Source organism: Gadus macrocephalus, chromosome 8 (assembly GCF_031168955.1).
Source record: "Gadus macrocephalus chromosome 8, ASM3116895v1".
Lineage (NCBI taxonomy): Eukaryota > Metazoa > Chordata > Actinopteri > Gadiformes > Gadidae > Gadus > Gadus macrocephalus.
The window spans coordinates 15,918,779-15,932,084 of NC_082389.1; the positions used below are offsets into that span (position 1 = coordinate 15,918,779).

Below are 13,306 nucleotides of genomic sequence, written 5' to 3' on the forward strand. Positions count from 1 at the left end.
TGTATCCATCAACGAGTTTATCCAAATGTCTTACAATAACCGTGCATACTTGCTAAGTACGCCTGACGGGAATTGAACCCATAACCATGGCCTTGTTAATGCCATGCTCTAGCAGTTGAGCTAGGCAGTACTGCTTGTTGGATAAAATACTATAGTACACTGCCTGTGCATCATCATCCATTTTTGAACGACCAAAATAAAACTCAAGTAAAACCAACTGCAGTCGCTTATAATGGAGAGCGATTCAGTAAATTTAACTATTTCGAAGATTTATATTTGCAAAGATCCTGGACGATGGGTTAAATCAGTGTGCTGAGCTCGATGGTACAGAAGCAACATCAAAAGCGCAGTGGAAGACAGAAGCGTGAACATAAAACAAAGAACATAAGGCGGGAAGGCAGCGCGATGGTAATGAACAGGTCCGGGAGCGCGAGGAGGGGAGCGCCATAAAGGCAGCAATTGCCTCGGTCTAAATGGTCCGACTGTGGTAGAATCACACATGTCACCGCAGAACACAGCTGGGGAGGCAGCCGGGAAAGATGGCACGGTATCAGGGAAACCTTCTCCTTTTGAGTCCATGTTCTTCAAAGTGCCTCTATTGTATTATTCAGTGTGTGTGTGTGTTTTAGATCCTTTGTTGAGGTGGGTTTGTTGAGCTGCAGTACGTTTTGTTGGTGGAGTTGTGTGTGTGTGCGTGTCAGCATGGTATGAATAATGGCTTGGGGGGGGGGGGGGGGCGTTAAATCAGATTCAATGGGGGTTACCCCCCCCCCACCCACTCACACACACACGGACGCATGCAGATGAGTAAGCACACACACGCTTGTCCCCCCCGCCCCCCGCCCCCCACCCGCCCCCAACTGCCCGGTAGAAAAGATATTTTACATGCTTAATTAAGCATCTACCTCTAGGTACTTAAAATTCAGGTCATGTATGGAGTAGCAGCTGTGTGTATGCGTGTGTACGTGCGTGTCATCGTCTGTGTTTGTCTGTGTATGTGTGCACATGCATGTGTGTGTGTGTACGTGTGGGTGTGTGTGAATTTATCATATGTGTGTGTGTGTGTGTGTTTTTGTTTATTTGTTAGTTTTTTTGTGTGCGTGTGTGTGCGTGTGTGTGTGTGTGTGTGTGTGTGTGTGTGTGTGTGTGTGTGTGTGTGTGTGTGTGTATGTGTATGCATGTATGTGTGTGTGTGTCCATCTGTGTGTGCCTGCGTGCACCTGTGCATGTGTCTGCATCTGTGCATGTGTGTCACTAATGAGCTCCGTTCGGCTCTTTGCTGGGCGACACAGTCAACCTTATCCCTGTGGTTCCTAAGGCTTTTATCATGTCCCTGGTAGCAGTCACACGCTGCCACCGCCCTAGTCAGCGCGAGAAGAGATGCTGTATCTCTCCTGCTTTTACGACGTACCGCTCTGACTTGGAAGCTAAAGCTCAGTGCGTTGCGCTCTGACAAACAAACAAACATGCGTGTGTGCTGTAACACACCCACACACAAAACAACCCTAATACCCAATGCAGTTTTTTCTCTCTTTTTCTCTTTTGTCTCACAATCCCACACATATACACACTGTCACGCACACAAATGAACAAAGCAGACATATACACAAACACAGCCATGCACACTCTTTTTTTCTCTTTCTCCTCCCTCTCTCGCTCTCTCTCACTCCCAGACACACACACACACACACACACACACACACACACACACACACACACACACACACACACACACACACACACACACACACACACACACACACACACACACACACACACACACACTCCGATTAGTATCTTAACTACCAGATCAAACAGTAGAATACACCATTTCAGTCCTATTGCCTCACTGTGCTTTTGATTCCTCTAAAGGCATTAGGGTAGGCTGCTCTCTTGGCTTAGAAAGAACTATTGCATCATTTATGACTAGTACCTCACCAACATTTTCCTGAATCACAATGCTTGCTGCAATACGAGCAGGTCGTTCCATCTCGGTGGCATGAGGGGTCGTGATTGTTGTTGTTGTTGTTGTCATTCTGACACTGCAGAAACGGCTTGTAGTTCGACTCTATTGTCCCCCTGTGTCCCCTTTATCCTCTGTCTCGTCACTCTTTGTCTTTCTCTCTATGTCACTCTCTCTTTAACTCTCTCTCTCACTTTGTCTCAACCTAGCTCTCTCTCTCTCCAGCACTCTTCAAATATCTCTTTCTCCATTTCTTTCTCCCTCTCCCTAGCCCCCTCTCTCTCCCTCTCTTCCTCGCTCGCTCCCTCCCTCCCTCTCTCTCTCCCTCTCTCTATCTCCCTCTCTCCCTCTCTCTCCAGCTCTCTACCTCTCGTTCCCTCAGGAGAAACATTGCAGGTGTCGTCATTCTCAACGACCCACCTGTCCTTCATCTGCCTACGAGCATCTTAACGGCCCACTCTGCCAAGTTGTTTACTGCTGGCTGCTGGCTGTGTGTGTGTGTGTGTGTGTGTGTGTGTGTGTGTGTGTGTGTGTGTGTGTGTGTGTGTGTGTGTGTGTGTGTGTGTGGTGTGTGTGTGTGTGTGTGTGTGTGTGTGTGTGTGTTCAAGTGTGTTCAAGTGTGTGACTGTATATGTTGTTGTTGGTGTGTGTGTTTGTGTTTGAGTGTGTCAGGGGGATGTGACTTCATCTGTCTTTGTTGGCGTACGTGTGTGTCTGTGTGAGACTGCGTCCGTCTTTGTTGGTGTATGTGTGTGTGTCTGTGTGTGTGTGTGTGTGTGTGTGTGTGTGTGTGTGTGTGTGCGACTGTGTCTGTCTTTGTTGTTGTGTGTGTTTGATGTGTTTGTGTGTGTGACTGAGTCTGTGTTTGTTGGTGTGTGTGTGTGTGTGTGTGTGTGTGTGTCTGTCTGTGGCTGCGTATGTGTGTGTCACTGAGTCTGTCTTTGTTGGTGTGTGTGTGTGTGTGTATGTGTTTGTGGGGGGGGGGGGGGGGGGCAGTCTGGTGCCTCCCCTACAGAGAGGGAGGAGGGCATGCAGGGTTATGTGGGGATTATGCAGCCCGGCCACTAAATCCTTCAGCATTAAAAGATATTCATGCTTCACGTGTTGCAAATTGCAGTATCATCGTCTTGTCTCCCGACAGGTCGCTCCATCAGCTCGCCGGCGGGGGCGTCTACCGGGGCATTAGGGACCGCGAACGCTTCAAAATACACTCCTCTTGTTTACTTCTCTGGCGGAGTTATTTAACACATGCACAGGCATACATTACTTACTCTGCCTCTCTCACACACATGAACACACACACATGTACACGCACACATACACACACACACACACACACACACACAAAGGCAAACACAAACACACACATAGGGAAACACACACATTACACGTATAGACAAACTCACACACACACACACAGTTGTGTCGATAAATTGTAAAACCTAAGGCCCCCCTGATTTAAGGTCAAATACTAAGCCTATTGTCTCTAACATTTTACCTAAAACAATCTGGAAATGATTTGAACGAATGCATTCTCTACACACACGCACACACACATACACACAGACACATACATACACACACACACACACACACACACGCATACACACACACACGCATACACATACAAATGCATACATAAATGATGGTGATGTTAGCTCTGATATTAGTACCAGCCGACCATAATCCCCCCCCCCCCCATCCCCCAACTAAGCTAATGCTCGGATGTGACTCATTAAAATGCTCCTGAACATCCTACAGAGTAAATTACATGGATGTCCCTTATTTAGGTTATCCTGGTATACTTATTTGACGTGTTAGGGACATCTAGTGGTTGCATTTGGCAGCACATATTGCTCCATGCATTGTCAGAGCTCACACATGACACAAGCTGTATCCATGGCCTATTTCAGCGGTTGTCAAAGAGGGGTTGTACTAGTACCCCACTTTGACCCCACGGGTACCTGACCCCACGGGTAACTGGATGGATCTAGGGGGGACTCGAAAGATATCTGTGATCTACCTTCCCAAACAGTCCTGTGACTGACTGAAGTCTCAGTACCACAAATACATGTATACAGCCAGTCAGAATTATCGATAAACATTTATCATTTATTTTGCCGTAACCTCCTTTACTGCCCCCCGATGCCCATCACACAGTGTGAAGCCGATTTCAGCTTCACGAAAGGACAATGAGCAGAAAAAATGACCATTAAACTGGTTGTTGGTATAGTTTCGTCATCTAGTGGCTGTATTGCCAACATACAGAACATATCGTTCATCACAGGCAACAATATATATTAAAGAATAGACATTATTAAAGTATCTTATCTGGAATCCAAAGTATAACATCATCACACCATCGGAAAGTATGAATATTTTCATATTTGAATTGCTTTAACAAATAAGAAGTATGTCTAATTTATAAAAGATTACAAGCTATGAATCATTTGAAATGTATTCATATTATACATATTAAGGACAGTTGCAATCTTTTAGTACAGAAGAAACAAAGTAAATTGAATTCGATCAATAGAAGCAGCACTAGGGGGGGCCATGGGATAGAGAACCCTACCTTAGGATACAGAGTTAATACTGGGTGGGTCATGCGTCCTCATGTGGCATAGAAATGCAGTTACATATTTTACCTTGAAGCAATTCAAACAAAAGAGGCCAAAACACGGCTCATGATATTAAAACCGGTAGCTGAGTATGGACCAGGAAAGACCCATGTTGTGGTAGATGCACTGTCAAGGAGCCCTTTGAGCCATACTGTGAACGGGAGCGACACACACTCAGAGTTGCCACAACAGTAAATGAGAAGCTACAGACGGTGATCAGATTCATCAAGTCAGGGTGGCCCGAACACGCGAGTGAAGTCCCGGTTAACATCAGAGAGTATTTGATACCAGAGAGTATGGAGTATGGTGATACCAGAGACATTGAGGGCATAAATTCTTGATAGAATTTATGACGGACATCAGGGTCTCACATAATGAGCTCGAGTGCAGACGCCGCTGTCTGGTGGCCGGGCATTTCCTCACAGATAAAGCGCAAGGTCTGGTCATGAAAGTCTTGCTATCATTTGAGAAGATCGCATCAAAGGGAGCCATTGATCTCTACCCCGCTCCCTGATAGACCATGGAAACGTATATAGCTCTTTTTAGACCTATTCGAGCTGCCAGGCAGAACTATGAGGTTATCTCCAACCCGGTATCACGCGATTGCGTGCTCCTGCGCACGAACGTTAATCTATTGAAGCGTGTTCCAGAGCACGATAGTCCGACTTTTTGCGTGTTACACAGAACGAAATGTAAACCAATGCATTCTGAATGGGAGTGTTCTAAGACAATTAACGTGCTCCACAAAACGGTACGAGAGAGAGAGAAAGAGAGAGAGGGAGGGACAGAGAGAGAGAGAGAGAGAGAGAGCGAGAGAGGCTTCAGAAAGGGTGTGTGCAGATAGTACAGTGCACCCTAGTTATGTTTATGCCAAAACAACACAGTCTCACTCCGAGAACGTCAAATACCGACTGTTGGCAAAGGCCCTTTAGCGTCGGTGACTGACGGGAAAGGTACCCTTTTTAGTCGGTCGGTGACGGTAAAGGTACCCTTCGGCGTCTTCTGCATACGGAATGGGGGGTGCCTCACTACGTCTCTAATAGACGCTGTGAGCATCTTTCCTATTGGATAGTTTTTAGGATATTCTTCTGTGAAAATGGCGGACATACTTTTTATCCTGGGTGGAAAATATGATATTTTAGAATAGTTAAACCATTAAAAGTGTTTATGTAAACATTTTTAGCGAGAAATGTGCATTTTACTTTCATAATCGTCGTTCGGCGAATGTGAAGGATGTTTGGTTTGATAGATATGACGAAGAATATTTCATCGGGCGATAATGGCCGGCGTACAGGCATCCCGGGCTCACGAAAATAGGTGACACTGTCACGTTATTTAATCTATTGAAACGTGATCAGGTACACGTATTTTCTAAATGTTCGTGTCAAAAAGCACAATTTTCAAACTCATGCATATCAATTGGAAGTATTTGTCGTGATTTGTCACTAAGCACGACTTCCAAACTAAGGTTCTGTCCGGGAGCGTTCTCCCTAATGTCCCTTATGGAGCTCCGTACAGATCATTCATTGTTGAAAATTGTCTGTGATAACTAACAAATTACAGCTTTTGGCCAGCACGTTTTGATTTCCCGTTTCTCTCTTACTAAATAAACGAGTCACACAACTGTGTCCTCAACGTGCGAAATTGTGTCTCTCACTTATGGCAATTTCCACAGGCTTATCATTAATATTGATGTGTAGGGGTTGTTTATAACTCGTGAATAATATTGTTTAGACCACGGTCTGGGGGAATACTCTGATTCTGATTGGCTGCAGTGCGTGCATTAACTCCTAATATAGCCCTACAGACACCTGCTAAGTAGTTCCAGTCAGTGTTTAGATTCTCTGCCCGAGCCCGACGCGGGCCGGGTCGGCCGATATTTCCCACCACTATACTCGGGCCGGGCCTTTGATCGAGCGTTTTTAGGGGTCCAAGCCAACAGGTTGGAACGCTATTGCTTTTGTGAGGATTTTTTTTATTATTATTTTTATTTTACCATTGGTTTATTGGCCTAATCTGAGGAGAAATCTATGCCATAAACAGAAATATTATAGGCCTTTATTACACGGGTCTTCTCAATGCCGTGGAACGCTCCGTTCACTTGCATGGGTAGTATGTATGGGTATGTGCTTGAAGAGGGCATGTCTCCCACAAAAGCTGCTGGTGAGCTTCTACAGGTGAGCCATCGAGTCAGTTCTCAAATACTGCATCACCGCATGGTACTCTGGCTGCACCACAGATAATAGGAAAGCTCTCCAGCGCATCATTAAGACGGCTGAGAGGATCACCGGCACCCAGCTCCCCAGACTGGAGGACATCTACCAGACCCGCTGTACTCTGAGGGTTATGGGCATCCTCAGAGACAGCACAAACCCTGGACACTTCCTCTTCACTCTCATGCCCTCAGGAAGACGATACAGGACACTGCCCGCCCGCACTACAAGACTGCAGGACAGTTTCTATCATGGAGCTGTGACACTGCTAAACTCCACTCCCACTCTATTGCCACACTGATACTCCCCATCTCATCTCATACACACATGATTGCACTATTGCACTTCAGGACTTGGACTTTTTATAACATTTTATTCATATACGTATTTTATTTATATGTGTATATATATATATATATATATATGTATATATATGTATGTATGTGTGTGTATGTGTGTATATATATATATATATATATATATTTATATATTGCTGATACTGATTTATTTATTTTATTTTATTTATAGAACTGTGCAATTCTATTCTATTCTATTAGTAGTCCGGTGACTTGTCTACCCCAGCGTCTACCGTTGCTAATCGACGTCACCGTCTTTGCGGACAAATTATTTCTCTGCTGATCAACACTACAAATGGCCAAAAGACTTGTATCCCCCCCCCCCCCTAAATAAATACTGGGGCAGAATTATTATTATTCTCATTCAACTTGAACATGTGTTTTTACAGTAGAGTGGTGGAGGGATGACGTATTTTGGCCAACCCGGAAGTGAGCGTCGCCCTGGATTCCCTCGACAAAAAGCCAACGGATTTTGGATTATTATAAATTGAAACAATTTATTAAATAAATATTTGTGAGATGTCATTACTCATTTGTGAGATGAGTTTGCTTCCTATTTATGTCGAGTATACACCCCTACTGTCCACAAGCATCCCCCCCATATGGATTTGGAGAATTGTTGCCACGTCCCAGTGGTGGAGGTATCATATATATGAAAGAGGGCATTCAATTATACTATAATCAATTAGGAGGCCGAAGCCCTAAAGGAAGTGATGCAATAGGTGACTGAGGGTCAACATTTGAGAACCCCTTTTATCAAAGGGGGTCTCAAAGGACTCATACGCTTTAACAGCGGCTGCAGCAGAAGTGTTGAGACGAAAGATGATAAAGACATTTATAGAATATTCCCATTCACATGATTCTTCGCACGACCTGCAGGTTGGAGAGACTGAAATAACCCCCAAAATGAGTAATAATGTAAAAGCAGCCAAGTCCCACAAATTGCTTGAACTATTTATTTCATTCCATTGTTTCGATGATATGCATTATTGAAAAGTTTCAAGCATATGGATTTAATGCAATATCCACAAACAGTTCAAAATGGTACCATGAAATGTCTTGTTTATTGTATTAACCAGTTCATTTCTCTTTTGTGAAAGTCACCAAAAGTCAAACGCAAGGTCACAGGCTAACAGTGGGAACCAGCAGCTGTGTTGGGAACCAGCAGCCAAGAGCTTCCATGGAAACTTTCTACCCATGTTAAATTTAGTTGGCAGTTCCTTTTCTGCCCATTCTTTTTTTAAACTTGTGGAAGCACTTTGCAGTACTGGGAGACACCATTTCTAACGGCAATGGAGCTAGATTCTAAAAATATCAAAAGAGGCCCAAAGCAAATACCTTTAACCCATAGTTGTGTTTTATCAAATTAAAAAATTTCAGAGTTTCATTGACCACAAATATTTTGCATACAAATCTTTAAATAGTTTAACCACATTAAGAAAAATACATTCGTTAATTTTTTTTATTAGTGAAGCCACAAGTTTTGCACATTATCCAAACAGAATACCTGAAATGTTGATATTTCAGCCCTTTCGGGGTTAAAACAAGAGAAAAGGACAACCTAACAAGAGTGAAAAGTTTGGGTTAGGTGACCTATAGTTCAAAGATGTCCCTGGTCAGGTAGACTAAATAAAAGTGTATTCCCAATTGCTCCAGGACATTCGTGTAATTTACTTTACTCTCCCTCAAGCCTAGAGAGACATCAGTGTTGAACCACCAACTGAAAGAGGGTATTTGCCATTAGTATGAGTGACAACATTTCATGGCTATTAATTTAGTTCATTATATTTAGCCGATTTGAATAGACTTTTCTAGCAGGTGAGGCTGTCCAAGTTACTGTTTTTACAGTAGAGTGGTGGAGGGATGACGTATTTTGGCCAACCCGGAAGTGAGCGTCGCCCTGGATTCCCTCGACAAGTTACTGGCTGCAGTCTTGGATTTTATAGTTCTATATGAATAGATTCAATTTACTAAACTATTAATCATGCTTCAGAAGAATTAACCTTTCTTGGATGGCAGATCTACCACAAGCCTCCATTGCCACAACCTCCAGATGGCTTACGACCTACGGCAACTCCTCGACTACTGCAAGCCAACAAATTGGCTCTTGCACACCAGACACGCATTTTGCTTTATTTTAGGTTTTCAAGCATCTTAAAATACCCAAATCATCACTCCAATACACAAGTCAGCTAATGGCCTACAAGGAAATGCTGAAGTTAGTGTTAGTGATGGCGATAGAAATGGACAAGCTTGCGTGTACAAATATGCAACTAGAATTGCAAGGTTCACAGCCCAGTTGCATAAGTGGTCACAACCGTTGGATTGTAAGCAAGGGTAAAAATAAAAAAATAAAAAAAATTCCCACAAACTAGTCAACATGGTCAATTGAAAGCCTGTACAAAACGACCCTGGAATAGTCAAATGCAGCTTTACTGCGGATGAATTAAGCCAAATTGCATAAACATCCAATGGTAAACAGTATACAAATGCAATCAAGGTTGCACTCACACTAGGCCATCTGGCCGTGACCGTCGCAACTGTGGCCTGGCCACGGTAGGCTCTTGTACATACGCCATCACGTCGCTAGCATCCAAACAATTCTACCAAACCTTAACCAACTAGTGAAAAATGGAACAAAACTTTAGCACACACCCAGTGACTAATCACCTTGTCCAGGGGTGTTCCAACGTGGTTTACCAGAGGGCCTTGTGGACTTAAAGTAAGCCACACATTTGACAGAGACAGCACGGAATGACGTTAAACTAAGCTAATCTACAGGTTACTAGTGCTAGTGCAATTACATGAGCATTTTGCACAATATTTGTACTCCAATGCTACGTAAAGCAGGCTTCTTCAGAAACCCGTAGCCTGCTACATTGAAGGACAACTGTAACAAATCCTGACCAAGACCGAAAGATGGCTCTGGAAGCCACTACGGCCCACGCAGCAGATTACTGCGTGGACCGTGGTGGCTTCCAGCTCAACCCTTCGGTGGACCATTCATACACATGTATTCCGAGGATGTTTTGAAGACACTGGAGTCCCATGGCACTAGATTCCTTTGAAGACTAAGTTGGTATGGGGGGGCCCAAAGGGGGCCCCCCCATAGATCTTGTCAGTCATCTAACACCTGTTAAGAAAAACACACACACATCACAAGATACAAATCAGCAACGCTAGGTTAACAAACAGCGGCGACATGCATGTCAAGGTGCAAAGACCAGGGATACTGATGGCTTGTGTCTGAGGAGACAGCCCAAAAACGTCAACATTTAATAAAGGAAAATAACTTTTACTCACTGCGGTGGTCTGTTTCAAAGTGCCATGTTGGTAGCAATATTTGTCTGGGCTGTTCAGTCAAATGCCCACAAAAACAAACACGCAACAACGCATACTTTCAGTTTGTATAAAGTGACAATAGTGATCTGCAATCTAGATCGAAAACTTTCAACCCTCACTAATCTCAACCTCGATTGACACAGGCCGATGCGAAAAGTAAACCAAACCCGTGGTGTTCACCTTTAATAAAGGGGTGCGTGACAGGTGATCTCAATTAAGAGCTAATCAGAAAGAACACACTGATCTGCCATGAGTGAGAGAGGCGCATTGTTAGACCTGGGCATTCGGGGCTATAGCCCCGGATCTTTTGGGATCAGCCCCGGATCTCTGCCGTAAAAAAAAGAAAAAAAGAAACGTGTATATATATATATAATAATAGCTGCTTTCATACACGTAAGTACTGGCTGTTCTTCTGAATATATGCTGCATCGTTGCAGCAACATTGAAGACGATCGCGTTGACTTCTGCGGTCTGTTCTGCCTCCATGCTGTCTGCGTCAAACCAAAACAAACCTGAGTGACAGCGGCCGCACTTATCCCGCCTCCTGCGAATTTACATAATATCCCTCCCCTTGCAATGCCGGCGCTGGCACTGGCCGCGGGAGCAAGATGTTATTCAAACAAAAATGCATCAATCATTGTTTTATTCTTTCATTACACAATTTTTCATTCTTATAAATAAAAAAATAAAAAAAATACATATATAAATCTAGCCAACTTGGTGTCGCTAAACAAATTCTGGTGTTGCTATGGCAACACCCTGGCGCCCGCCACTTCTCAGAGGTCTTCTCAGGTCAAGTACAGTTATAAAATATCGTTGATAAGAGATGGATATAAGAAAATTCTTAGGAAGAAAAGGGCAGAGCAAGAACAAGCGGTGAAGAGTGTGGCATCATCTCCACCAACCCCTGATGAGAACACTTCAATCACCTCTGGTTTGTGAAAAGCAGCCAGTCGATTAATTTTGATTGATTAATGCTGGTCTGGTGTTACTACCTAGTAGCTAGCATAGTAGCGGCGCCTGTCTTGTCTCTCTAGTGGTCCTTCGTTCTAAAACACTACTATCTTTTGAGAAGCAAATGGTTGCAGCCTTTATAGGCTTACTGTGGCGCTGATGTGAGTACTGTATGCATGCAATACTACTACTCATAGTAATAATCGGAGAGGGTTGAGAAACAGTAGGTTGACAATCCATTCTAGCTTGGTACCTCATTTTTTAAATCCCCAAAAAAGAAACTACGCATAGGACTGTTCTTTCAATCCCAACGTCCCACTGGTTTGATTTTACCTAAGAGAAAAATGTTAGCAGTCTTAATAATGAGATTATGAGACAATGAGAATGAAGCGGCAACAGTGTGACTGTACAGAGTGAGAGAGATGGCTTCAATGGATGACCAGGGATTGGTGGTGGCGTTACCCAGGAAGGGCGGCTGTAGTTAACTGCAAGCAACAGAACATGAATAGTGAAGTGGAGGAAGGAGTCGAAATGAGACTTCATTAGCAGATTCATGTACAGCTCAGATTTATATGGAGATAAGCTTCTTACACAACTTGCATACAGCATAAGCAAGTAACAGAAACAGTCTGGGAAGATAATTTTTTCATTATTTAATTCTACGTCCTGGTTACAGGTCTCGCGATAGCGCATATCATTTCATGCAAGCGAGTGTTTACTTCCTGGTTACAGGTCGCGCGATAGCTCATCTCATGCGATCTTAAAGAGAACATGACGTGAACAGTTTAGGAATGCATATTCCGGGAAAACATTAGAACTCTGCAATGCTGACTAAATATAAAGCATGTTTTTATCCGTAACATTAAACCTACACTGACAACAAGTAATAACTTAAAAATGAAACATAAAAGCAGACCACTACTTACTTGCCGTTGCCTGGCTGGGGGAGAAAGGTCCGTCGGAGCAGCGATGGCTTCCTGACATCGGGTAGGTGCACGCAGGCTATATAGGCTATTCTAATGTCTAATTTTTGCCGCTGGCACTCGGCATAGGCGACCTATGTGTTGGGGGCGCCCTTAATTAATTAATTAATTAAGATACCGTAGCACGCAGGAGTCAGGACGGTGCTCCCCCCCGGGCTAAAGCCCCGGATGTTTTCAATAGAGTGGCGAAGTCACGCCCTTTCCGGTAGGGCTCATGGGACCTATGAGATCGAAAAATATGAATGGGTGTCAATGGAGAGAAAATAATTATTTTCTGGTCCCGGTCTTTATATGCCCTGGATTACACATATGTTGTTTGTGGATTTAAAGGATAATTTTTCATGCAAAGAGTTCGACCGTTTATTGTGCAATTGTTCAGATAAAGGCTGTAGAGAAAACACAACGAGAAAGACTACACGGCTCGTATGTGACGTCACGCTCCCTGCGACTGGCGTGGAGAAGACCGACAATCTTCCCATCGGCATAACTGAAACTCTGCACGTGCCCCGACTTATAATGGTTTTCACCTCTTTCGATGCTTTTATCCTCCCCTTGGAAAAAGCAGTGAAGTGGGGCAGAGAGATCGCCATCTCTGTGCCGAGTTCCAAGGGCGGGTGTGGTGACGTATATCATATGCGTCGAGAGCAGCGAAGAGCTGTAGTTCACAAAGCGGCCTCACATGAAACCTAAAATTATCAAACTTCTTCACGAACATTTGTAGTTTTCTTTGCATGAAAAATTATCATTTAAATCCACAAACAACATATGTGTAATCCAGGGCATATAAAGACTCGATCTCATAGGTCCCATGAGCCCTACCGGAAGGGGCGTGACTTCGCCACTCAATTGCTAACGACGCGCCTGAGTGAGACGT

General features: G+C 43.9%; 1 protein-coding gene and 1 long non-coding RNA gene across 2 annotated transcripts in view; both read right to left on the minus strand.

Moving 5' to 3' along the window:
- The window catches only part of LOC132463100 (neurocan core protein-like), a 25,571-nt gene extending 18,588 nt beyond the window's left edge, over positions 1–6,983 (minus strand). The window contains 1 exon segment of the mRNA XM_060059034.1: positions 6,921–6,983. Within this exon segment, the coding sequence (XP_059915017.1) occupies positions 6,921–6,983 (63 nt within the window).
- Positions 6,984–11,796: 4,813 nt separating this feature from the next.
- Positions 11,797–12,540, minus strand: LOC132462316 (uncharacterized). Its single transcript, XR_009526800.1, has 2 exons — positions 12,376–12,540; positions 11,797–11,934 (listed from the first exon to the last, which is right to left on the minus strand). It is a non-coding gene; the product is annotated as an uncharacterized LOC132462316 (long non-coding RNA).
- Positions 12,541–13,306: the final 766 nt, after the last annotated feature.